Source organism: Rattus norvegicus, chromosome 1 (assembly GCF_021556685.1).
Source record: "Rattus norvegicus strain SHRSP/BbbUtx chromosome 1, alternate assembly SHRSP_T2T, whole genome shotgun sequence".
Taxonomy (NCBI): domain Eukaryota; kingdom Metazoa; phylum Chordata; class Mammalia; order Rodentia; family Muridae; genus Rattus; species Rattus norvegicus.
Genome location: NC_141534.1, coordinates 97,067,663 through 97,091,540, shown reverse-complemented (window position 1 = coordinate 97,091,540; position 23,878 = coordinate 97,067,663). Strand labels below are relative to the sequence as shown.

Here is a 23,878-nt window from a genome sequence, read left to right as displayed (position 1 = left end):
AGAAGGGGCCTCATAGTGGCTATCTTTTTCTTTGTAAAATGACGGGTAGATTTGTTTAAAGAGATTTATTTATTTATTATTTCGTGTGAGTGTGTGTGTGTGTGTGTGTGTGCGCGCCCATGGGTGAGTGTACCTGAGGGGAGCAGAAGAGAGCTAGGCTTGAGTGCAGGGGACCAAACTCCAGTCCTCTGCAAGAGCAGCCAGTGTTTTCCCTGCACTTGTATATGCACACGGTGCACATGCAGTGTCTGCAGAGGCTGGGAGAGGGCGTCAGATAACTTGGGGCTGGAATTACACCCTGTTGGGAGCTGCCCTATGGCTGCTGGCAATTGAACAGTCTTTCCAGTCTCTTTTGTTCTTTTCTGCTTTGTTTTATGTTTTTATTTTATGAACTTTGACCACCTGTATGGCAGTCAGTGAAGTGGATGGCCACACAAAATAGCTTCAAGTCTCTGGTGTGTGAAAATGAACAGTGTTTCCCCTTATAGTACCCCCACACACACTCAGTACCGGGACTTGAACCCAGAGCTGCACGCACGCCAGGCAAGCACTTTATTGCTGAGCGGCAGCCCCAGCTATAGTCAGAGTTCCAGACAAATTTCCCATCCCTTTCCTTTCCCCTGTGTGTGTGTGTGTGTGTTTTGTTTTTCTTCTCAACAGGGTCTCATGTAGCCCAGGATAACCTTGAGCTCCAGACATTGGGATTACAGAATGCTAAAGATGATTTTTTTTTCTTAAAGATTTATATATGTATATGAGTACACTGTAGCTGTCTTCAGACACCCCAGAAGAGGGTGCCAAATCCCATTACGGGTGGTTGTGAGCCATCATGTGGTTGCTGGGAATTGAACTCAGGATCTCTGGAAGAGCAGTCCATGCTCTTAACCACTGGGCCATCTCTCTAGCCTGATGGTTTTATTTTATTTATGTGTATATATGTGGCAGGGAGCTATGTGGACATGAGTGTGGTACTCTCAGAGGCCAGAAGAAGGACCCTTGGAACTGGAGTTACAGGATAGGAGGCTGTGAGCTGCCCGATGTGGCCCAGGTCCTCTGCAAGAGCAGCAAGCATTCTTAACCACGGAGCCATCACTCCAGCCCTTCTCCTTAGCATTATAGTAAATCCCGGAGATGGTGTTTTACCCCAAAGTAGATTTTTCTCTCTCCCTCCCCTCCCCTGCCCTCCCCTCCCCTCTCTCTCTCTTTGGTGTAGCTTCAGTGTAGTTACATGAAGGTTTCATTGTAGCTCAGGCTGGCTTCAAACTTAGAGCCCTTCCTCAGGTCCAATCTGGAACCCCAGGATGGCCTACAAGCACACAACACCAACCAGCTGGACTTCCAATACTGCAAAACACAAGAAAAACGGCAAGCTCCTGCTCAAGGCTCCCTCCCCTTGATCACCACAATGACTGAAAGTCATGGCTGAGACAAGGCCAGTCTGGCACAACATCCCCCAAAGGAATTGCCACATCAGTGTGTCAGGGAGTGAGCCTAACCAGCTGGAAAACCACAAATAACTGTACTCACACTTTCCTGAAGAGAATTCAGATGAGTGGAGATGTTCTACATCCTGAGGAATAATGGTCCTTGGATGGGATCCTAAGACACCTGCCTAGTGGAGGCTCATTAACTACTGCTCACAGGCCTCCTCTGTGTTTGTAACAAGCTTACACAAGAACTGCCTTCTTGGTCCTGGGGTTGAACTCAGAGCCACCCACAGGCTAGCGACCGCCCCACCTCCAGCCCCTCACTGATAGTTTATAGGTAGGCGCTCTGCCACTGAGACACGCCCCCAGCCCCTCACTGGGGGATTCTAGGCAGGGGCTCTACCACTGAGCCACGCCCCCAGCCCCTCACTGGGGGATTCTAGGCAGGGGCTCTACCACTGAGCCACGCCCCCAACCCCTCACTGGGGGATTCTAGGCAGGGGCTCTACTACTGAGCCACGCCCCCAGCCCCTCACTGGGGGATTCTAGGCAGGGGCTCTACTACTGAGCCACGCCCCCAGCCCCTCACTGGGGGATTCTAGGCAGGGGCTCTACCACTGAGCCACGCCCCCAGCCCCTCACTGGGGGATTCTAGGCAGGGGCTCTACCACTGAGCCACGCCCCCAACCCCTCACTGGGGGATTCTAGGCAGGGGCTCCACCACTGAGCCACGCCCCCAGTCTCTCACTTTGGGGGGGGGGGTTCTGGGAAATACTGAGCTACATCACAAGCTCTCTTTTTTAAAATCGTGTATATGTGTGCACACATGCAAATGTCCTGTAAGGCCAGAAGAAGGCTTTGGATCAGAAACTAGAGTTACATGTATGTGGCTGTGAGCTGACTGTTACTGCGCTGGGACTGAACACCCATCTCCAAGGATGGTGAATATTCTTAACTACTGCGTCCCCAGTTCTTTTTATTTTGCTTTTTGAGACAGAAAATTGTGTTGCCCAGGCTGACCTTGGGACTCACTGTGTGGTGAACGTGGAATCCTCCTGTCTCCGCTTTCTGTGTGCTGGATTACATGTTTTGTAGCACCAGCCCTGGTCATTTTCTTTCGTCTTTCAAGAGATTTTGTTTTACTTTTAACTGTATGTGTGAGGGATTGTGTGTGCTTGTGGAGGCCGGAAGAGGGTAGCAGATTCCCGGAAGCTGGGGTTAACTTGCAGTTGTGAGCTGGGAACGTGGGTGGTGAGAACTAAACTCAGGTCCTCAGTGTGTACACGTAACTGCTGAGCCGTCTCTCCATGTATTTTTTATTACATTTATTTAGTAACCGTATTTGTGTGTACTTGCATGCATATAAGGGTGCGCTGCCGTAGCCTGAGCGTAGAAATCAAAGGACAATTTGCAAGAATCAGTTCTCCCCCATCATGTGAATTCTAGGCCAGCCTAGTCTACAGAGTGAGTTTTGGGACAGCCTGGGCTGTGTAGAGAGACTGTCTCAAATATAAAATAAATTTACACACACACACACGCACACACACACACACACACACACACACACACACACACACACACACAGAGACACGGCCCAATTGTTTAGCAAATTATTTTAACTAAAACTCATATGTCCGTGAATTTGTGTTTTGATTTTCTTGGAGCTCTTAAATAGATGTAAATTAGAAAACAGGTATTTTAAATCTAAAGTAAGCTGATAACTTAATTTCCAATTACAATGGAAAACACCTCATGTGCTTTCTTACCGTGAATGCCTGGTGTTTTATTTTGGGGACTGGGTCTCACTGTGTAGCTATGACTAACTTGGAATTCACTATGGAGGCCAGGGTGACTTCGAATTTACGGAAATCCATCCTCCTGCCTCTGCCAGGATTAATGGCATGCACCAAGGCAGGGTAATTGAGCGTGATCCTGAAGTCAAGATTCTCCTGCCCCGGTCTCACACGCTCGGCTAACCCAGTGTCATGACAAGGCAATTTTAAATGCCAATTTTTTGCCTTCTTCTGCAATAGATAGGGAAGCGACCGCTGGGAGAGAGAATTCAACAAAAGCCCTGGAGAATTTCTGGGGCTGGGCTTTTGCTTTAAACTCCCACTAGGGGGCGCCATCCGAGAGCCCTCGGGCTATACCTCCGAAGCTTCTCCTGACTGCCAGCTGGGACCTGGACCTAGTCATGCACCATGCAGATGTGCGCTTAGTCGCGCTGCTCGGAGGAGACAGCAGGGTTTAAGCCTAGATATGCTTGCTTTCTTTTGTTTCCCCTTCCCACTTTCTCACCCCGCCGCCTCTCTGCCTATACAGCGCAGGATGGTCTCAAACCTATAATTCTCCTTGCCTACACCTCCCCACTACGGGGATTGCAATTACAGGAATGAACTTCTGTATCTGGCTTGAATTTAGATCCCTTCCATTCTTCAGCATGAAGAGTGTGTGTGTGTGTGTGTGTGTGTGTGTGTGTGTGTGTGTGTGTGTGTGTGTGTTCCCTCGGGCATCCTGGGGGAGGAGGAGCTCCTTTTGTCCCACCACACCCATTCCAAATGTCCCCTTCCTTTTCTAGCACATTCCTTCCTCCTTCTTCATATACACACACCTATCTCAAACCCCCCTCAATGTTATCATCAGCACCACCCTCTTCTGCCACTGTAGCTGTAACCAAACACCTCTGAGCACACCTTTTACCTTTCCCTCAATTCCCTCCCACAGCCCTGCCTTGAGCCCACTCCATGATCCTGTGCTGTGGGGGTTGGGGGGAGAGATTCTCTCTCTGGTCCTCCCTCTGGGCTCCAGGCCTCCAAAGCTACAGAAGGTGGGTTTTCTAATGTGGCATTCCCATGAGGATCTGTCATAGATCTGACCCCTGACCCCTGCTCCCAGGAAAGCCCACAGTGCCTGCCCCTAAGGAAAGGACAGATCAAGTGTTAACTTGTTCCCCTGCCCCCACCCCCACCCCTCTGTCACCACTGCAGCCTGGGAATTAGAGGCTCTGGGTACATATATCACTTTGCCCCAGTGGCCGGTCAGGTGCACAATCCTGAATTTCAGGTCTGTAAATCACTTGAGTGTCGAGGAACTCATAAAATCTATCATGGTCAGCCTGCTGAACTCCTGTCCCCTCCTCCTTGGAGACTGGCTCAAGGAGGGGTTTGGGTATATATTAGGGAGCAGCTGTGGCTGTGGCTGTGGCTGTGACTGTGACTGGCCAGGGAGGCTTTGGTAGAGAAGGCAAGGAGGGGTCCTGGGAGTTGACAGGGCAGGGGCACTGAGGAGGGCAACAGCTGCTTTGCAGTCGGAGGCTGCCAAGCCTTTCTTTTTCTGTGGAAGGCTCACTGCCAAGCTGTGGGGCTCTGGGCATATGGGTAACAGCCTGGGCCCTGCCCATGAGCATCTCCTGCCAGATGGAGGTCTGGAGTGGACAAGATGGTCTGGCTGGGCCCTGCCTCCTGCCCCCCTAACTTCTATCCTGCTTCTGTGCCCCCAGCAGGAAGATGGCTTCTACAGCGACAGAGGGAGAGAAGGGGTCTCCTGTGGTTGTGGGGCTGCTGGTCGTGGGCAACATCATTATTCTGGTGAGAGTTGGAATAATGGGAGCCCGGAAGTGTGGTGGGGAGGTGGCAGCCCCAGACCCGAGGTGGGGTTGAGACTCCTGGGTCTATGTGCTGCGGGCTCTAGTCCCAGATCCTAAAGGGGATCCCAGCTACTTGTCCTTACAGAGGGAGCAGCCTGTTCCCCATGAATCCTTCTTGTCTGTAACCGAGTCCTCCACGTAGATTCAACCACAACTCAGGGGAAGTGCTTACAGACAAGAAGAGTGGCACACCTCCGTAATCCCAGCTTTTGAAAGGCTGAGGCCAGAGAATTGCTGTGAGTCTGGGGCCAATCTAGACTACAGTGTGTGAAGGAGAGGGAGAGGAAGGAAAGGGAGGGAGGAAGAGAGGGAGAGGGAGAGGGAGAGAGAGAGAGAGAGAGAGAGAGAGAGAGAGAGAGAGAGAGAGAGAGAGGAGAGAGGCAGGACTCACTTTGTAGACCAGGTTGGCCTCGAACTCAGAGATCCTCCTGCCTCTCTGCTCCCTGGGTTCTAGGATTAAAAGCATGTGCCCCCACTGTCCAGCTGATACTGTGATGTTGGCTTTTAATAGGAAAACTATGTGATGCTGGGGTGTGGCCCTAGCCAGGCACGCTTGGGTTCATATCCCAGCTCTGCTAGTTATGGGACCGGAAGCCATCACCTCCGTGACCCTGGCTTTCTCATCTGCAAGAGAGAGAACAACAGGGATGCTCTGAGGATACAAACAGCTCCTAGACTAATGCTTTTAGAATAGAATCCAGCAAACTAGCATACTATTTTATTTGTATGGTCCAGAGCAAAAGGATATTACAGCTGGTAACAATAGTGATTATCATGTGCCCAGTGCACAGTGATCCATCACAAATGTTAGCTTTTATCACCATCAAAAATATCCACAGAATGATAGCACACACCTGTGGCACTGAGGAGGCTGGGGTAGGAGGATTGCCACAAGTTTGAGACCACCCCGGACTACACAGTAAGTCCAGGCCAGTTCAGGCTACATCATGAGACCTTGTGTCAAAAACCCAAGACAACAACCAAAGCCTGACCACAGAGAAATTGTCTTTCTTATTTTTCTCGTCCTCCTTCTTCATTTCTGATTTTTTTCCATTTATTTATTTACTTAATGTATGTGACTACACGTCGCTGTCTTCAGACACACCAAAAGAGGGCATCAGATCCCATTACAGATGGTTGTGAGCCACCATGTGGTTGCTGGGAATTGAACTCAGGACCTCTGGAAGAGCAATCAGTGCTCTTTACCACTGAGCCACCTCTCCAGCCCTTCATCTTTGATTTTTTTTTTTTTTCGGAGCTGGGGACCGAACCCAGGGCCTTGCGGTTGCTAGGCAAGCACTCTACCACTGAGCCAAATCCCCAACCCCTCATCTTTGATTTTTAAAACAGAGTTTCTCTGTGTAGCTGAAGCACACATCTACCAACTCTGCTCTGCCTGCCAGGTGCTGGGATTAAAGGTGTGTGCTGTCATGCCTGGCATTACAGAGAACAGAGTTTGTAATTCCTTTGTCCCCATGACAACCCTGTAGTGACCAGATTTTTGTTGTTAGTTGTTGGTGGTGGTGTTTTGTGTTTGTTTTTGGAGACAGGGTTTCTCAGTGTAACCTGCCCTGGCTGTCCTGGATTTGCTCTGTAGATCAGACTGACCTTGAGCTCACAGAGACCATCTGCCTCTGCCTCTAGAATGCTGGGACTAAAGGTGTGTTCCACCATACCCGGCTTGTTTTTGTTATTTTGGAGAGAAGGTCTCTTGTGTAATCTAGCCTAGCCTCAAACTCCCTCTATAGATAAGAATAACCTTGAATTTTGGATCCTTCTGCCTCTATGTTCCAAGTGCTGGGCTCACATTTGTGCACCAGCTGGCCCAGTTCATATAAGGAATGAACGAACTCATTGAGCTCGGGGCTTTCTGCATGCTAGAGAAGCACTCTATCAACCGAGAGACATGCCCCGGCCTTTCTGATGTTTCCTTAAGCAAACATAAGCAAACGGGAACAGATAAGCCCATATTTTTGTTCCAGTATAACTCATCCTGCTGTGTGCCCTTCAGTAGCTCACACGGCCTCTAGGCTGCTCCGTGCAAGACCGCAGAATGCCAGACTCCAGGCGTCTATCTGACAGTCACACAGGGGTTCTGCCATGTGGTCTCCACCAGCCGTATCATGGTGCTGTGAGCTGGCCCTGGCCTCGCCTGGGACAGTGCACCTGTAGGATGGACTGACCCACCAAAGAGCTGATGCAAGTGCTATGCAGTTCTTCCCACCCAGAAAATGTCCAGAACAGCATTGCCAAACATGGCAGGCCAGCGCCGCGGTTCCCCTGTGACCACTCTGCTTGCTAAACATTTTATTTTTGAGGCAACTGGCCCCTGGGATGTGGGGGCTGAGGTTCTGGCTGTACCTTTCCTTCCTTCTTGGCTTTTCCCTACCCACTCCATCTATGCTCCTAAAGATGTGAGTCAGCCTCCTTCCCAAGCCCACTTTACCCCATGAGCATGGGAGGCTGTGGACCAGGAAAGGCCTGCGTTCTGGAGACCCGCACATCCCAACTGCTGGACAAACCTTTCCTTGCCCAGCTGTCAGGCCTGGCCCTGTTTGCGGAGACAGTGTGGGTGACGGCTGACCAGTACCGTGTGTACCCACTGATGGGCGTCTCAGGCAAGGACGACGTCTTCGCCGGTGCCTGGATTGCCATCTTCTGCGGCTTCTCCTTCTTCGTGGTGGCCAGCTTTGGTGTAGGAGCTGCGCTCTGTCGTCGTCGGTACATGATCCTCACGGTGAGATCCCAGGATGGGGATGGCAGCCCTGGCCATCGGTCATGGGTGACAGCGGGGCCATGAGTGTGACTCATTCATGGCACCTCACTTGAAGACCTTGCAAACACCCCTTCATTCACCATGCTTCAGCTGTCGCCACATTGTACAGAGGAACCTGGGAGGCAAGGAGAAGAGGGATGTTCAGCGCAGCTGTTTGGAGGCTCCTAAAAAGCAATACAGACATATCTATGCATATATACACAAATATACACATAGACACACACACACACACACACACACACATATATATATATATATATATATATATATATATATATATATATATATATATATGTACGTATTGGGATTCGAACCCAATTATTTGGTCTCCAAAGTCTGTGGTCCAGAGTCGTGGCAGCAGTAACAACGAAAAATTTAGTAACACAGCTACCGTTCACCAAGCATGCAACCTAAGCCAGGAGCTCAACAGTTTACACAGATTAGTCGGTTTACATTACATGGCCTATCGTGAAATGCCAGAAAATTGAAACTGAGATTTAGAGAGGTGACGACGAGAGGTAACTGGCAGCACCACGCAGCCCAGTTACGTTTGAGCAGGTCCGCTAGTTTGTGTTTAAGGTTTATCGTGTTTCTTTTTTTTATTGGTGTGTGAATGTGCATGTGTGTGTTCATGCTTGCTCCGATGTCCAAGGAAACCAGAGGAGGGCGTTGGATCCCCTGAAGCTGGAGTTACAGGTGGTTGGGAGTAGCCGGATTTGGGGGTGGGAGGGGGTACGGGACGGACGCTGAACTCTGGTCCTCTCTGCAAAAGCAGCGCAGGGCTTTCACTAAGCCATCTCTTCTGCCCCGCCCCCTTTGTCTTCTCCCTGTGAAGTCCCCGTCTGCCGCGGGTCTCACATGTTGGGATTATAGGTGTGTGCCACCACAACGCACAAGCCCATCCTGTTTTATGTTTTGTTTTGAGGCAGGGTCTCACTATGCTTCTGTTGGCCTTCGGTTAACTGTGTAAACCGGGACTGCTTAGAACTGAATCTCCAGGCTCGGGAAGCCCACACATTTGATCCCTGCCACATTCAGTGATCCATCAGTTTTCCCAGAAACCACAAGAAATTGGGCTTTTAAGCCCATGTACCAGGCAGAGAAATAAACCCGAAGCTTAAAGGAGGCCACTGCCTCTGCAAGGTGTCGGGAGAGCGAGGGGTCGCATGCGAACGTCTCCGTGCTCATCTGCTATGGTGGGTCCTTTGGCTCCCAAGGTTGTTACTTAGTCAACAAATGTTTACTGAACGAGGAGCGCTAAACGCAACTTAAAAAACCACTTGATCTGGGGGAGCGAAGGGAGCCTGGGGAACTGGATGAAACCCCACAGCCAGCGGACGCCAGGAAAAGCAGGTGGCAGGCAGAGAGCCCCGGGTGCGCTTGAGAGTGTCTCTGGTGGACAGAGCAGCACGGGCAACGGTCCTGTGGCCAGTAGAGGGCAGCAGTGTCTGACAATCAGAAAGCAGTGCAGGGTGGGGACTGAGAGGGGAGCAGGTTTAGGAGCCTTGGGCTTATTATGTATAAGATGGAGCTATTAACTGCTTCCTCACCACGCCCTTCCGCCTCCTTTTACCTCAAGGTGTAGATCAGGCTACTCTCTGGTATCCGCCTGCTTCCACTTCAAGTGCTGAGATTCAAACTGTGCACCATCACACCCAGCTCCTTTCTTGACCCTCAATCACATGCTTACCTCTGTCAGAGAAATGTAACCAAAGCCTGAAAGTCAATCTAACGCCGTTTGTTGTTTGTTTGTTTGTTGTTTCTTTTGAGATAGGGTCTCTCTTTGTAGCCTCAGCTATCCTGGAGTTTGCACTATAGACCAGGTTGGCCTCTTAACTCCGAGATCTCCTGCCCCTGCCTCCCGAGTGCTGAGATTAATGGTGTGAAAGTGTCAAGTTTTCGATCTTCCACCTCACACACTAGTTTCAAAATCCATCCCTCTGTTTGTTCAGCACGTGTGCATGCACTGCTGGGGACGGAACTGAGGATCTTACACACGCTGGGGAGAACTCTCCCGATGAGCAAAGGTTCTGTTTGGGGCTGGGTGTAACGGTACACCTTTACCCCTCCTATCTCTTGGTGGTGTGGGAGGGGTGCACATTTCTGTAAATTGAAACCAACCTGGTCCACATGTAGTGATTTCCAGGCTACCAGAGAGGTCTACATGGTCTCAAAAAAAAAAAAAAAAAAGTGTGATTTTGGCCCAAACCATCTAGGCACGGCCATCTACCTCTGCACCAAGGGCTGCCCTTGCTCTCTCTACAGTATCTGCTGCTGATGCTTATAGTCTACATCTTCGAGTGTGCCTCCTGCATCACATCCTACACCCACCGCGACTACGTGAGCCAGGCGGGGGAGGGGGCGGGGGCAGGGCAGAATGGTGCTGAGCCAGGCTGGGCTCGGGATGATGCCGGGAGTGGGTATGGTGGTGGTGAGGACATCTCTAGAGTTGCAGGGCCTATAGGAGATAGACCCCTTCCCTAACCAGCTGGCTCCCGCTCTTCCCTGTCCTTCCTCCTCAGATGGTGTCCAACCCATCCCTGATAACCAAGCAAATGTTGACCTTCTACAGTGCGGACACCGACCAGGGCCAAGAGCTAACCCGCCTCTGGGACCAGATCATGATTGAGGTGTGTTGGGCTCTGTGTACTCCCTGGCAGAACGAATATTTCCACTCAGGGGACCGAGGTGGGGTAGGAGTGCCTTGGGTCACTATAGTTTGGTAGACAACAGACCCAGAAAAGAAGTTCCCTTTTCAGGTTGGTGAGCGGTGGGACTGTCTAAAGGTAACTTTCCTTCCACTATAATAACAATCACAATAACAGCCTTTACAATGTAGCCCAGGCTAGCCTTGAGCCTACTATTCTGTCTCCCAAAACAAAGCTGTGTGTTGCTAGGGATGGAATCCAGGACTTCATACCTTCTAGGACAGGGCTCTACTGCTTAGCTATTCATAACTCTACCTCCCATCTCTTCCACTCCCCCGAGTGTGTGAGCGTGTGTGTGTGTGTGTGTGTGTGTGTGTGTGTGTGTGTGGTCTGTGTCTCTCTGCGTCTCTGTCTCTCTCTTTTAACTTTTGAGATCAGGTCACCATAAGTTATCTGGGCTACCCTTCAATTCACTATGTAGCCCAGGCAGTCCTTGAACTTGTGGCTCTCTGTCTCAGTCTCCTGAGTAGCTAGGATTACAGCCCTGGTCGGCCATATGGAGCTCCTTTATTACTTTTTAAAATATGCATTTATTGAGGGTTGGGGAGAAAGCTCAGTGGTTAGGCATTTGTTCATATCTCCAGAGACCCAGATAAACGAGGGCTGGGGATAGAATCTCCACCTCAGATGGTAGAGGTTGGGGACCCCCCCGCCCCGGGCCTTCACCTCCAGAGCAAGCTGGCTAACCAGACTAGCCAAATCAGAAGGCTCTGTATTGACAGAGACGCACTGTTTCGGTAAAGGAGATGAAAGAGTGATCCTAGGATGTTTCTTTAACTTCAGTCCTCCACATGCATGTGCACCCATGTGCAACACCCCACACATGAGAAAACACACAAACCGAACAAAGAGACACACTAAAAATAGAAAAAAAATATTTTTTTCCTGATTCTATGTGCATGAGTGTGTTGCATGCGGTGTGCCTGTGCATGCAGTGCCTCAAGTCAGAAGAAGGCATCGGATGCCCAGGACCTGGACCACAGGTGGTTGTGAGCCCCTTAATGTGGCTGATGGAAGTGGAGCCCAGGTCCTCTGCAAGAGCACCCTATGCTCTTAACCTCTGAGCCAGTTCTCTAGCCCTGTTTATTATTTGTTCAAGCCCAGCCTGGTGGCTCATGCCTTAACCCCAGCAGGTAGATCTGGTAAATTCAAGGCCAGCCAGCGAGACTCTTCTCTTCAAAACCAGCCAAACAACCAAACGACAAAAATGGCACAAGCTAGGCATGATGGGATAGAACCTTAATGCCAGCACCCAGGAGGCAGAGGCACTCTGATTCCTGTGAGTTCCAGGACAGCCAGGGCCACACAGAGAAACCCTGTCTCCAGAAACCAGACCAACAAAACAAAACAAAAAACAACAACAAAACCCAACAACAAAAATCAAAGCCACGGGGCTGGGGATTTAACTCAGTGGTAGAGCGCTTACCTAGGAAGCGCAAGGCCCTGGGTTCGGTCCCCAGCTCCGAAAAAAAGAACCAAAAAAAAAAAAAAAAAAAAAAAATCAAAGCCACACTTTCACTACATAGCCAGCCCAGACTGAGACTTATTCCAAAGCTGTGGCTGGCCTTCAACTTCTAATTCTCCTGTTTCAACCTCTCAAGGAGTGACTCGACACAGGCATATCCTGCCACACACAGCCCTCAGAGCACTTTAAAGCAGAGTTTCCAGTGTCCAGGCCAGTCCGTGGGTCTTAGTCACCCAAGGATGACTTTGGAATCCCTAGTCTTCTGCTTCCGCCTTCCCAGTTCTGGGATTTGAGGTCTCTGAGACAGGACACGCCCTTAGTGACCGCAGAAGCTGCATTCTTTTCTCTTTTCCGTTTTCCTTTCTTCTTTTCTCTTTTCCAAGACAGGGTCTCTGTGTGTAGCACTGGCTCCCTGGAGCTCACTCTGTAGACCAGGCTGGCCTAGAGATCTGCCTGCAGAGCTCTGCCTCCTGAATACTGGGATGAAAGGGGAAGCTTCAGTCTTTTTTTTTTTTTTTTTTTTTTTAAGATTTATTTATTTATATGTAAGCACACTGTCGCTGTCCTCAGACATACCAGTAGAGAGCATCAGATCCCATTACAGGTGGTTGTGAGCCACCATGTGGTTGCTGGGATTTGAACTCAGGACCTCTGGAAGAGCAGACAGCAAATGCTCTTAACCGCTGAGCCATCTCTCCAGTCTGCTAAGGACTTCCGGTGGAATACTCACTTGAGCTGAGCATTGTGGTGTGCCGCTGGAATCCCAGCACTTGGGAGACTGAGGCAGGCAGCCCCCAGTTTGAAACCAGCCTGGGTTACACAGTGAGATCCTGTCCCCAAAACTACAACGAACCACTCACTGGGTTGAGAAATGCCATAAATCCTGCCTTTTATAAAATTTGATTTTAAAATTGGTTATGTGCGTATTAGTGTCTGTGTGTATATGCATACTTGTGTGGGGCCGCCCACGGAGGTCAGAAGAGGACATTCAGTTTCTGGAACTGAAGTTACAAGTTCAACCAGGATGTGAGCCAACCAACATAGGTCCTGGGAACTGAATTTGGATCCTCTTGAAGAGCAGCAGGTTCTCTTAACTGCTTGCCCTCCCACTCCCGATATCTATTTTGTCAGTACGATTATCAGTAATGGTTTTGGCCAAATCTATTAGCTAACTGGTTTATACATATGCATGCGCATGCGCACACACCCCCTTGCAACCTTTTTCCAGCAAGAGTGCTGCGGCACATCTGGCCCCATGGACTGGGTGAATTACACATCAGCCTTCAGGGCAGCCACCCCGGAAGTGGTGTTCCCGTGGCCCCCACTGTGCTGTCGCCGGACTGGGAACTTTATTCCCATCAATGAAGATGGCTGCCGAGTAGGCCACATGGACTACCTGTTTACCAAGGTGTGTCTCTTTTGCCCTCTATTTTCTCCCTTTCTCCCTTATACTGCCTGTCTATCCCACTGTCTTCTGGCCTCTCCTCTCTGGCCTTTTCTTTCTTTCCCTTCTCCCTGGTCCTCCCAGCTCTTTGTCTGGATCCTCAGAACGCACAGATGCGCTGATTCAGACCGGATGTCTGCAGCTGGTTGGTTGGGAATGAGAGAAGCAACAGGAATGTTATCAGTTGCTGGAGCTAGGCCTCGCGTGCGCGCCTGTCATCCTGCCCACGTAGTAAGCTAAGGCAGTCTGGTCATAGGTTCATGGCCTGAACAACGTGAGAGTTCCTGCCTGCCTCAATAGTAAAAAGGAGCCAAGACTAGGGTTCAGTGGTAGAGCATCTACCTAGAATCCCCCGGTGAGGGGGCGGAGGGCGTGGTTTAGCGAGATTGGCTTTCCTAAACGCGTGGGAGGTCATGGTTTCAATCCCAGGTTCCACGGAGATCAAAAACTGACAGCTGCAGACCCATGGAGGTGGTGCACATCTATAATCTTACTTGCAGAAGATCACTGCCAGTTTGAGGCCAACCTGGCAATATAAAAATAATAACAGCTGTGTGGGTTGGTGCCTGTGGCTACAAGTCAGGCTGTTAGATCAGGCTCGGAGGGGAGGTGTCCCAAGGTACCGTACTTAGCAGGTTGTAAAACTGGGGCTCAGAGAACCAGAATCATCTGTGTTCTACGAAGGGCAGCGGGAGCTCCAGGCTTGCTTGCATCCGACCGGGTCACATGCTCTGGACCTTTGTTTCTGCTGCTTTGTGACTGGACCAGGATCCAGGAAGGTGGCCCTGGTATAGGGCTCTGGTCTTGCTCACCCTGGTCTCTACTCAGCAGCTATCAGAAGTAGATGAAACCTAAAGCTGGCATCCTTTGGGTTTATGGGTAGCACAGAGAGCCTGGTTGAACATAACCAAGCTCAGAACGGCACCTGCTGCCTCCGGAGCTGGGGGTTCAACAGCACTTTCCTAGCTAAGGGTCCCGGAAGGCAGACATGGCCAAAATTCCCATTGCAAAGATGGGAAAACCAAGGCAAAAGGGAGAAAAGGACATCTCCTAGGGCACACGGTGACCTTCCATCGCCTACGAGCCTCGAGTGGCATTCTCACGAGCTCCTGCTGTCCTCCTCTCCAGGGTTGCTTCGAGCACATCAGCCATGCCATTGACAGCTACACGTGGGGCATATCGTGGTTTGGCTTTGCAATCTTGATGTGGACTGTGAGAGATGGGGCACCTGTGGGCTGTGGGGGAGAGAGCTGTGGGTGTCCTGGGGGTGTGGGTGTGGATTTGGGGGAAGATGGGGGTTTTGGCCTAGAGTGCCCAATCTAATCATTTGCCCTCCCAGCTCCCTGTGATGATGATAGCCATGTATTTCTACACCATTCTCTGAGGAGGAAGGGGGACCACTGATGCACGCAGCTCTGCCCAAAGCTCCTGCTTCTCTGCGGCCCTTGGACACCATCAACCTCCTCCCCAGACCACCTCCGTGTACCTCGGCTACAACCCACCCCATCCACCTCCCTCCATTTTCCCTCCTTGCGATCCAAACATCCCTTTCTAGATGTAGGAGCTGCCCTGGACCCTCGCTGTGCCCGTGGCCCTGGATTTGTGTGCCTGGACCCTCTCGACCCTGTGTCACTTGGCTGATCTGCTGACAACAGCATAGCCTGTCCTCAGAAGCCCTTCGCTGCTCCTCACAACCCAGCATGCACCTCTCTGTGGCTTCCAGAACTTCTTGCAGGCGTAGCCACTGTTACTCAGTAGTTTGTGTAAGCTCTTATAGATGCTGCCTGTTGTAAGAAGAGGGTGACACACTCTGCTGTTGGGGGTCCCCATCGGCACCCTCACAGGCCTCTGAGCAAGCGCTGGATTTCCAATAAATACTGGCTGGGTGAGCAGAGGAGTTTGTTCTGTTTGAGACGAGGTCTGGAGCCCAAACTGACTCTGGAATGTGTATTTATGTTCGTGTGTACAGATGTGTATGTGTATGTGTATAGGTATATAGTTCTCACGGCTAGCCATGAAGCCAAGGTGATCCCACAGCAGCTGCCTCCCCAGAGGTTACAGGTGTGACCCACAGTCCCCTCCCCTTCCTGTCCTCACCTTTGGAATGCTGGCTTTCCGGGCACTCGGCATTCCACCCAGCCCAGAGTTTGTTTTCTTTTGGGGACAAGGGTGAGTGAATGAGACTTCAGAAGGGAGGAAGGGAGTGGCTGAAATCCAGCCCACATGGATGAGGCATCACGTGGGGGTTTTTTGGCATATGCTATTGGTTCAAAATGGCTAGCTTCAGGCATGTCTTGATACAGGAGTGCAGTCTTGGTTTCCAGAAAGGTTTCGAATTTTTCTCTTTGTTTGTGTGTGTATATGTGTGTGTATGTGTGTGTGTGTATGCGTACGCATGTACTATAGGCTGTCTGTGTGCTACACACACACACACACACACACACACACACACACACAGGCCAGAGGAGTGTCTTTCCCTGCCCTTCCCCCTCTTCCCTTAAGATAGAGTCTCACTGAACCTGGAGCCCAACGTTTTACCCCCAGGCTAGATTGACTAGCCTTTAAGCCCGACCCACCCAACCTCCCTTCTCTTCTCCATCCAATACTGGAGTTACTGGTTTTTTGTTTGTTTGTTTGTTTGTTTTGTTTTGTTTTATTTTTTAATAAGAGATCTGAACTCAGGTTCTTAAAAGAAAAAAGAAATAAAAAGGAAGGCCATGATTGCTGTCAGGTATGGTGGAGGAGAAAGTTTATCATAGAGCAAAGCGAGAGCATAGTAAGATAGTCGGAGTCAGAGATGTCTGTCTGGGAGTCGAGAGCAGAACTGACCGTGAGACATGTGAGAGGGGGAGGGGAAGCCAGGAGGACAAAAGAGGGAAGGTAACCAAAATGGCTGAATTGTATAGGAAAGGGCAGCTGAAGGAAAGACCGTCCAGTCCCTGGCCTGGAGAAGTTTAGGTTAGGCAGCAGGGTAGGTAGGGACTGAGGGGACCTAGCTGCCAGGTCCCCTGATATGTTAAGTAGGCACCTCAGCTGTTTGTCCCACAGTTTGATCAGTCTGTACCCACAGTCATTGTACATACCTGACTAACATCACTTTCTTTCTTTCTTTCTTTCTTTCTTTCTTTCTTTCTTTCTTTCTTTCTTTCTCTCTCTCTTTCTTTCCTTTCTTCCTTCCTTCCTTCCTCCCTTCCTTTCTTTCTTTCCTTCTTCTCTTCCTCCTTCTCCTCCTCCTCCTCCTTTTTTTTTTTGAATCTACTCTTTTTTTTCTTTTTTTTTTCTGGAGCTGGGGACCGAACCCAGGGCCTTGCGCTTGCTAGGCAAGCGCTCTACCACTGAGCTAAATCCCACCCCCCCCACCCCCCGTTTTTTTTTTTAAGACAGGGTTTCTCTGTGTAGCCCTGGCTCTCCTGGAACTCACTCTGTAGACCAGGCTGGCCTCAAACTCAGAGATCCACCTGCTATTTGTCCTATTTATTTTTGCTTGGTTGGTTCATTGTTTGGTTTGGTTTGTTTTTGAGACAGCATTTCTCTGTATAGCTCTGGTTGTCCTGGAACTTGCTGTGTAGACTCAGAGATCTGCCTGCCTCTGCTTCCTTGAAGGCCGGAATTAAAGGTGTGGGGTACAACCACCAGGTGGTTTGTTCGAGTTTTTCAGATGATTTATATTATATGTATGGTTGCTTTGCTTGCACGTATGTCTGTGCACATACCTGCAGTGCTCCTGGAGGTCAGAACAAGGTGTCAGGTCCTCTGTTATTGGAGTTACAAATGGCTGTGAACCATCATGTGGGTTCTGAGAACCAAACCCAGGTCCTCGGGAAGAGCATCCAGTGCTTATAACTACTGAGCCATCGCTCCAGCCCCTTGTAGACCTTTCTTATTATGAATCGTGGATTTCTCTCAACCCACTGTTTTCAGGTGGAATGCAGAAAGAAGCTGCGTGTGGTGGGTGGCACACAGCTATGGTGCCGGTACTCGGAAGGTGGAGGCTGAATCACGAGGAATTAAGGTTTGAGTAAATCAGAGGCCAGCATGGGCTACATGAGGGTCATCTCAAACAGTAAAAAGCACAGAAGTCAGACTACAAGACTTTTCTTTCTGATAAATGGGCATTGTAGTACACTCGTTTTTCCTCAACTTGAGAGATCAGGGAAGGATGGAGAGTTGAGACTCACCATGTGCTGTTCAGCCAATCGTCTTCATTTCTGCTTTGTCACCCAGAAAGAGACCCGCCCAGTGGGGAAAAGCCAAAGAAGCCAGGAACTTACATCACATGGGGGGTCTTTACTTTATTCCTTAGATATTTTGACACTTTCATTTTTTTTTAAAAAAAATTTATTTTATATACATGAGTATACTGTCACTGTCGTCAGACACACCAGAAGAGGGCATCAGATCCCATTACAGATGGTTGTGAGCCACCATGTGGTGGCTGGGATTTGAACTCAGGATCTCTGGAAGAGCAGTCAGTGCTCTTAACCACTGAGCCATCTCTCCAACCCAACACTTTCTCTCTTCTTTTTTTAAAGCTTTTGTGGGGCCTGGGGATCGGAACTCAGGTCCTCAAGATTGAGCAACAAGTCTTATACCCACTGAGCCATCTCTCCAGTGCCAAACCTTTAAGTTCTTTTTTTTCCCCGCCCCCAAACCTTTAAGTTCTAAAGAGTTTTTTAAAATGTGCCATTGCTGGTTGTGCAAATTGTCCATGGAGGGAAGAACTATTCTGCCAAGCATTTATGAGCTTGCCCTAAGCAGTTCAGACAGGCCAGACCTTGTCCACAGGTGGGAGCTTTAGGGTGGCTCTGGCCTCGGGGGGGGGGGGGGGCAGGCAGACCCCCGTATCTGTCCAGGGTGTGCCACCAACCTCTCTGGTTCCTCCTGTCCCCATACCTGCTGAGTGGCTCAGCCGGATGGAGGCAGCCTGGGCTGGCAGGACAGGTTTCTCCTTCCTGGCCCCTTGCCCAGAGCCAGTGCCTGTGGGTAAGAGGGGAGCAGAGAGGTGAGGGCCAGGTCAGGACAGGGATCTTTGGAGGGACAGGTAGCCACCCAGTGTCTGTGTCCTGCAATCCTCCAGCCTCCTCGAGACCGTATTGTCTAACCAGCTATGGCTTCCCCAGTGCTCTCAGCACAGGGTCTAATTCCCCATGTGGTTTAGTCCCTTGCCACTTCCCGATGCTTATCTCTCTTTCCTGCCCCACTGAGCATCTCATGTGAATTCATAGAAGAGAAAGATTAATGTCATGGCACATAGCAGCCACCCAGGGCACAAACCATTTCTAGGTCACCTGTGAAAGTAAGTTAGGTGGTGGTCGTCGTTTTCTTTGATTCCAATGTAAAACTTATATCCCTTTACCCAACCACGTCCATGGCTGGGAACCTAAGTAGTCACTCAGGAGTGCGCACAAATACATATTCAGGAGGAGTTGAGAAGCAGTGACTGGCTAGGTGTGGCCCCACCTGCCTTTAATGCAGGATCCAGGAGACAGGTGGGAGCGTCAGGAGGTCAACATCAGTCTGTACTACATAGGGAGTTTGGGGCCACCTTGGGCTACATAGAGACAAGATTCAATTTCAAAAACACAAGAGATAGTAGGGCCCACGTGGTATATGACTTTAGAGACAGGTGGATCTCTGTGAGTGTAAGACCAATTTGGTCTGCACAGTGGATTCCCAGACAGCCAGGGCTACACAGAGGGACAAACAGACAAACACTGTTCTAGGCTTTGAGGGCCCAAGAGAACACAAATCAGACCTGTTTCTCCCTTTATAAAACTTACTTTCTAAGCCAGGTATGGTTGTACTTTCTGGTTATCCCAGCACTTGGGAGGCTAAGACGGGTGATCTCAAGTTTGAAACCAGCTTGGGCGGTACATAATAATACCCTGTCTCTCAGTTAAAAGGGGGGTGGGGGACAGATGCCGGGCTGTTGGTGGTGCACGCCTTTAAACCTAGCACTCAGGAGGCAGAAGCAGGCAGATCTCTGAGTTCTCAGGCCAGCCTGGTCTATGGAGAGAGTTTCAGGACAGCCAGGGCTACATAAGAGAAACCGGTCTCAAAAAGGCAAAAGTGTGTGTGTGTGTGTGTGTGTATGTGTGTGTGTGTGTGTGTGTGTGTGTGTTCACAGTTGCCTAGCATGCACAAAACCCTAGGCTGTACCCCTCAGCAATACAAAAACAGGAGACATGTGGAGCGGTAAGATGGCTCAGTGGATAGAGGAGCTTGCTGTCTGTGTAAATGACTTTCCTGTTGCTGTGGCCAAGCATTATGGCCGAGGCAGTGTGTAGAAGAAAATGTTTGTTTGGGCTTTTGCTTTCAAGGGATAAGAATCTCTCACGGAGGGAGGTACGGTATTCATGTTGGCCAGAGCCAGAAGCTGGGACATCACCTCCAGCTGGAAATTCGAAGGGAGACTTTAAATTCTCTGCCCGTGTTGTCTTTCCTTCAGCAAAGCTGTACCCCTCCCCCCCCCGCCCCATAACTTCTCCGAACAACCCCACCAAATGAGGATAAGTATTCAAATGCCAGAGCTATGGGGAAAATGTCTTTTTTTTTTTTTCCTTTTCTTTTTTTTGGAGCTGGGGACTGAACCCAGGGCCTTGCACTTGCTAGGCAAGTGCTCTACCACTGAGCTAAATCCCCAACCCCGGGGAACATGTCTTATTCAAAACATGACACCATGGAAGTCTGACTACCTGAATATGATCAGCTAGAGGGAGAGAACCCACAAGATAAGTAACGCCCTTCAGAGGCAGACTCCTAGTGATCCACTTCCTATAACCAGGATTCATTACCTCATAGCTAATTCATCCATGAATTCATCCGTGGATTAATCCATTAAAGTGAGTGCTTTTATGATCCCATTTACACCTCAATAGTGCCACCAGATGGGGACCAAAGGTTATACCCTTCCTCTGCTCATCCTTAAGCCTCCTGGGAGAAATAAATCTCTCTCTCTTTCCGAGATAGGATTTGATTATGCAATTCTTCAGGACTAGATAAAGGCTAAATCCAAACACTCAAAATTCTAACCCCTGGGACTAGGGAGATCCTCAGAGGGTAAGAGTGTGTATTGTACAATCAGGAGGACCTGAGTTCAAATCCCCTGAGCCCTCATAAAAAAAAGCTAGTTGTGATAGATTGTGCCTACGACCCAACTACTACGGGGTGGGCATAGGAGGGTGAGACAGGAGGATTGCTGGGGCTGGCCAGCTGGGAACCTAGCTCCAGGAGCTGTGAAGCACCTTGTCTAAAGGAAGAGGTTGGGAGAGCAAGGACCCCTGATATTCCCCTAGGATGCTGGGTAGCAGTGGGAGGGAGGGGGTGGTAGGTGATAAATTATTTCTCCACCAGTGAAATGAGCCAATTCGAGCCAGATTATATTAAAGGCAGGTTTACTGAAAAACTGTTCTTGGGTGCATTCATTAGCCCCAAGGATGGGGAAGAGGGACACAGGAAGGGGAGGAGGCAAAGGCTGCAGGCACAGAGAGAAGGAAACCAAGACAAGGCCCAAAATGTCTGGATTATATAGGGAAGAGCCTCTGGGGGAAGGGTAGCCCAGCCCCCAGGCTGGAAAGTTTACGGTTGGGGCAGGGTATGCCAGATAGAGATGCTGGGAAAACATGGCCAGGTCTGCTTTGATATGTAAAATAGGCACATCAGTCCCTTATGAAATCAAACAGTGGGCATGGATCCAAAAGGAGTTAAGGGTATGATGAAAATGTCCTTGTACGAAAATCTTAATTAAAGTTGATTTTTAAAAGCAAGAGACAAGTCATAATAATAAATGTTAGAGCAGGAAAAAACAAAACCACAAACCTTCATTTGTAGGTGAGGGAAATGAGACCTCATTCCACATCTACAAGATCGACTGTGTTCAAACATAATGTAGTGTTTTGTTAGTTTGTCTCTCTTTCTCTCGGACAGCATCTGGATACGCAGCACAGACTGGCCTGCAACTAAAGATGTCCAAGTTCTGGGATTACAGTCTAACTCCTATCATCCTCCATTCAACCGGATGTAGCTCGAAGGCTGGGATCTCACGGAACAGCGACTGAGCTTGTGAGACAGTGGGTTTCACCTCTCTAACCTTCAGAGGTTAACTGATATAGGGTTGATCCTCTGCTCAGGTCGATGTGCACAACGCGATCCGTGGAAAGGGCTGAATCAACTGCAGCTAATGTTGCAATGCTTCCTTTCAACCCTTGGAGGGCTTTTACATTTGTGGGTACTGAGCCAGGGTTGTGGGCTGCTTTATTATTAGCATTAGTATTGTTTGTATGTATGTATGTATGTATGTATGTATGTATGTATGTATGTATGTATGTATGTATGTACGCACACACGTACATATGTATGTAGGATACTCATCCTGCTCATCCCCCTCTCCTCCCTGCAGTTTCTCCGTAGGCCTAGAGATAGAAGTATGCCTAGCCGAGAAAAACTGCGGGCTCCCCGCCTCCGGCCCGCTGATCAATCAACAGCGAGAGCAGAGTTGGGGCCAATCAAAAGCGGCAGCGGCAGATCAAGGCCTGCCTCTTTGAGAGCGCCCTCGTGTCTCATTGGTTGTGGCTCAGGGCCAGCCAATGAGCGGTGCCACCGCTGGCTGGGACCAGAACTGGTTTGTGCAAGGTGTCTCCCTGGCCGAGATCCAGGAACTACTTGATCCTGGGCGCTGCTGTGTTACTCAGTGGCTGCTGGCTCAGCAGGCTGTCAAGTCCTGGAGAATTAGAAGTGCTTTATTCAATAGAATAGAAGTGTTTATCCAAACAGGCCAATCATGACGGGTCAAGGCACCGCTACCTACACCCATGGCTGGGGCTGGTGTCCTTCCTGCTGGGATACTTTCTGGTGAGGGTGAGGCGGGCTAGTCAAGCATGCAGTCCGTGATGGTTTACGAAAAGAGCCTCAGGAACGGGGGCTTTCCAATACCTGTCGCTGACTTTTGCGGCCCCTCCGATATAGTGTGGTGACCCCTACATTCTCTTCTTACTCCTCCCACTTTGTGTCTAGACAAAGCAGATACCTTCAAGGGCCTAACGTGCCGTTGAGTGCTATCGCACCTTCAAAATTGCCTAGGCTTGTTAGATAGGTGGCTTGGTGGTTAAGAGTGTAGTGTACTTTCTTTCAGACCCAATTTGGTTCCAGCACTCATGTCAGGCATTTCATAACTGCTTGTAACGCCAGCTCCAGTGGATCTAACACCTGTCTTCTAAGGGCACCTTCTTGCCCTGAGGGAGAGAGATAGGGTTGAGGGAGGGAGGGGGAGAGGGAGAGAGGAAGGAAGAGAGGGAGAGAGTGTCTCACGTAGCCCTGGATGGTCTGATGGTCTGATGGTCTGGCACTCTGTCTCCAGAGTGTCTTTGTCTTCTTCTTCTTCTTCTTCTTCTTCTTCTTCTTCTTCTTCTTCTTCTTCTTCTTCTTCTTCTTCTTCTTCTTCTTCTTCTTCTTCTTTTCTTCTTCTTTCTTCTTCTTCTTCTTCTTCTTCTTCTTCTTCTTCTTCTTCTTCTTCTTCTTCTTCTTCTTCTCCTTCTCCTTCTCCTTCTCCTTCTCCTTCTCCTTCTCCTTCTTCCTCTCCCTCTCCCTCTCCCTCTCCCTCTCCCTCTCCCTCTCCCTCTCCCTCTCCCCTCTCCCCTCTCCCCTCTCCCCTCTCCCTCCTTCCTCTTCCTCTCCCTCCTCCTCCCTCTCCCTCTCCCCCTTCCCCTCCCCCTCCTCTATCTTGTTTTGGACCCTTTATTTTCAGGCAAAAATTTATGCTACAAACTGGGCATGAGCAGTAACATACCCTTTCCAAATGAGTAGCCTCCCTAATAAATTCCTTATCCTTCTTTTGATGGAGAACATTCCCTTAGAATTATTCTCCTCGTCTGCTGCAGAAAATAAAACCTTTTCCGTTCTTTATGTCCAGCTATATTTATTTGGACTTTGCATTCATCAAGACATAAACTCCTTGTGTTCAGTTACTTCTTCTCAATAGATTGTTAATTTCCGCAATTAGGAATTGTAGGGGGTTAAGAAGAAAGCTTGAATTTTCAGATTGGAGATGCTCAAATAGCAAGGAAAGACGGTAGTTTCTTTAAGTTCGTGTTGAAGGAGTCTTCGAAGTCTTTAACCATGATAGAAATGTGAGTAGAGAGGGCAGAAATGGGCAAAATTCATAGCCAATGAACCCTGTTGGCTGGCTACATGGCAACATGGCATCTCACCTTCACGCCTTGCGGCTTACACATCTTCAGGCCAATCAGACTCAAGGTGCGAGTTCCACAGCCAATCAGCTGCAAGGAGAAGCCAGTTGCTTCCCTGGCTGGTCAGCACCAAACAGGCACCAATAAGAAAAGCGCAGGGCCAGCGCTGCAGCCAATCAGCGTCCGCCTCAGGATTAGAGGCTATGCACGCGCTAGCCTCGAGCTTCT

The 23,878-nt window shown here is 49.7% G+C and overlaps 1 protein-coding gene across 5 annotated transcripts; it reads left to right on the top strand.

Annotated features, from left to right (window-relative positions):
* Positions 1 to 4,501: 4,501 nt before the first annotated feature.
* On the top strand, positions 4,502 to 15,355 carry Upk1a (uroplakin 1A). 5 transcript variants are annotated; one of them, XM_087576224.1, is made up of 8 exons: positions 4,502 to 4,670; positions 4,927 to 5,014; positions 7,610 to 7,810; positions 10,115 to 10,189; positions 10,372 to 10,479; positions 13,251 to 13,430; positions 14,595 to 14,678; positions 14,806 to 15,355. In XM_087576224.1, the coding sequence occupies exons 2-8, from the start codon at positions 4,934 to 4,936 to the stop codon at positions 14,848 to 14,850; spliced, it is 774 nt and encodes a 257-aa protein (XP_087432350.1). In that variant the 5' UTR covers positions 4,502 to 4,670; positions 4,927 to 4,933; the 3' UTR covers positions 14,851 to 15,355.
* The last annotated feature ends 8,523 nt before the right edge of the window (positions 15,356 to 23,878 follow it).

Excerpts from the sequence above, each read along its gene's own strand:
- Upk1a (XM_087576224.1), top strand. The coding sequence starts at position 4,934 with ATGGCTTCTACAGCGACAGAGGGAGAGAAGGGGTCTCCTGTGGTTGTG. Across the intron at positions 10,480-13,250 it reads GGGACCAGATCATGATTGAG|CAAGAGTGCTGCGGCACATC; the intron begins GTGTGTTGGGCT and ends ACCTTTTTCCAG. Across the intron at positions 14,679-14,805 it reads TTGCAATCTTGATGTGGACT|CTCCCTGTGATGATGATAGC; the intron begins GTGAGAGATGGG and ends TTGCCCTCCCAG.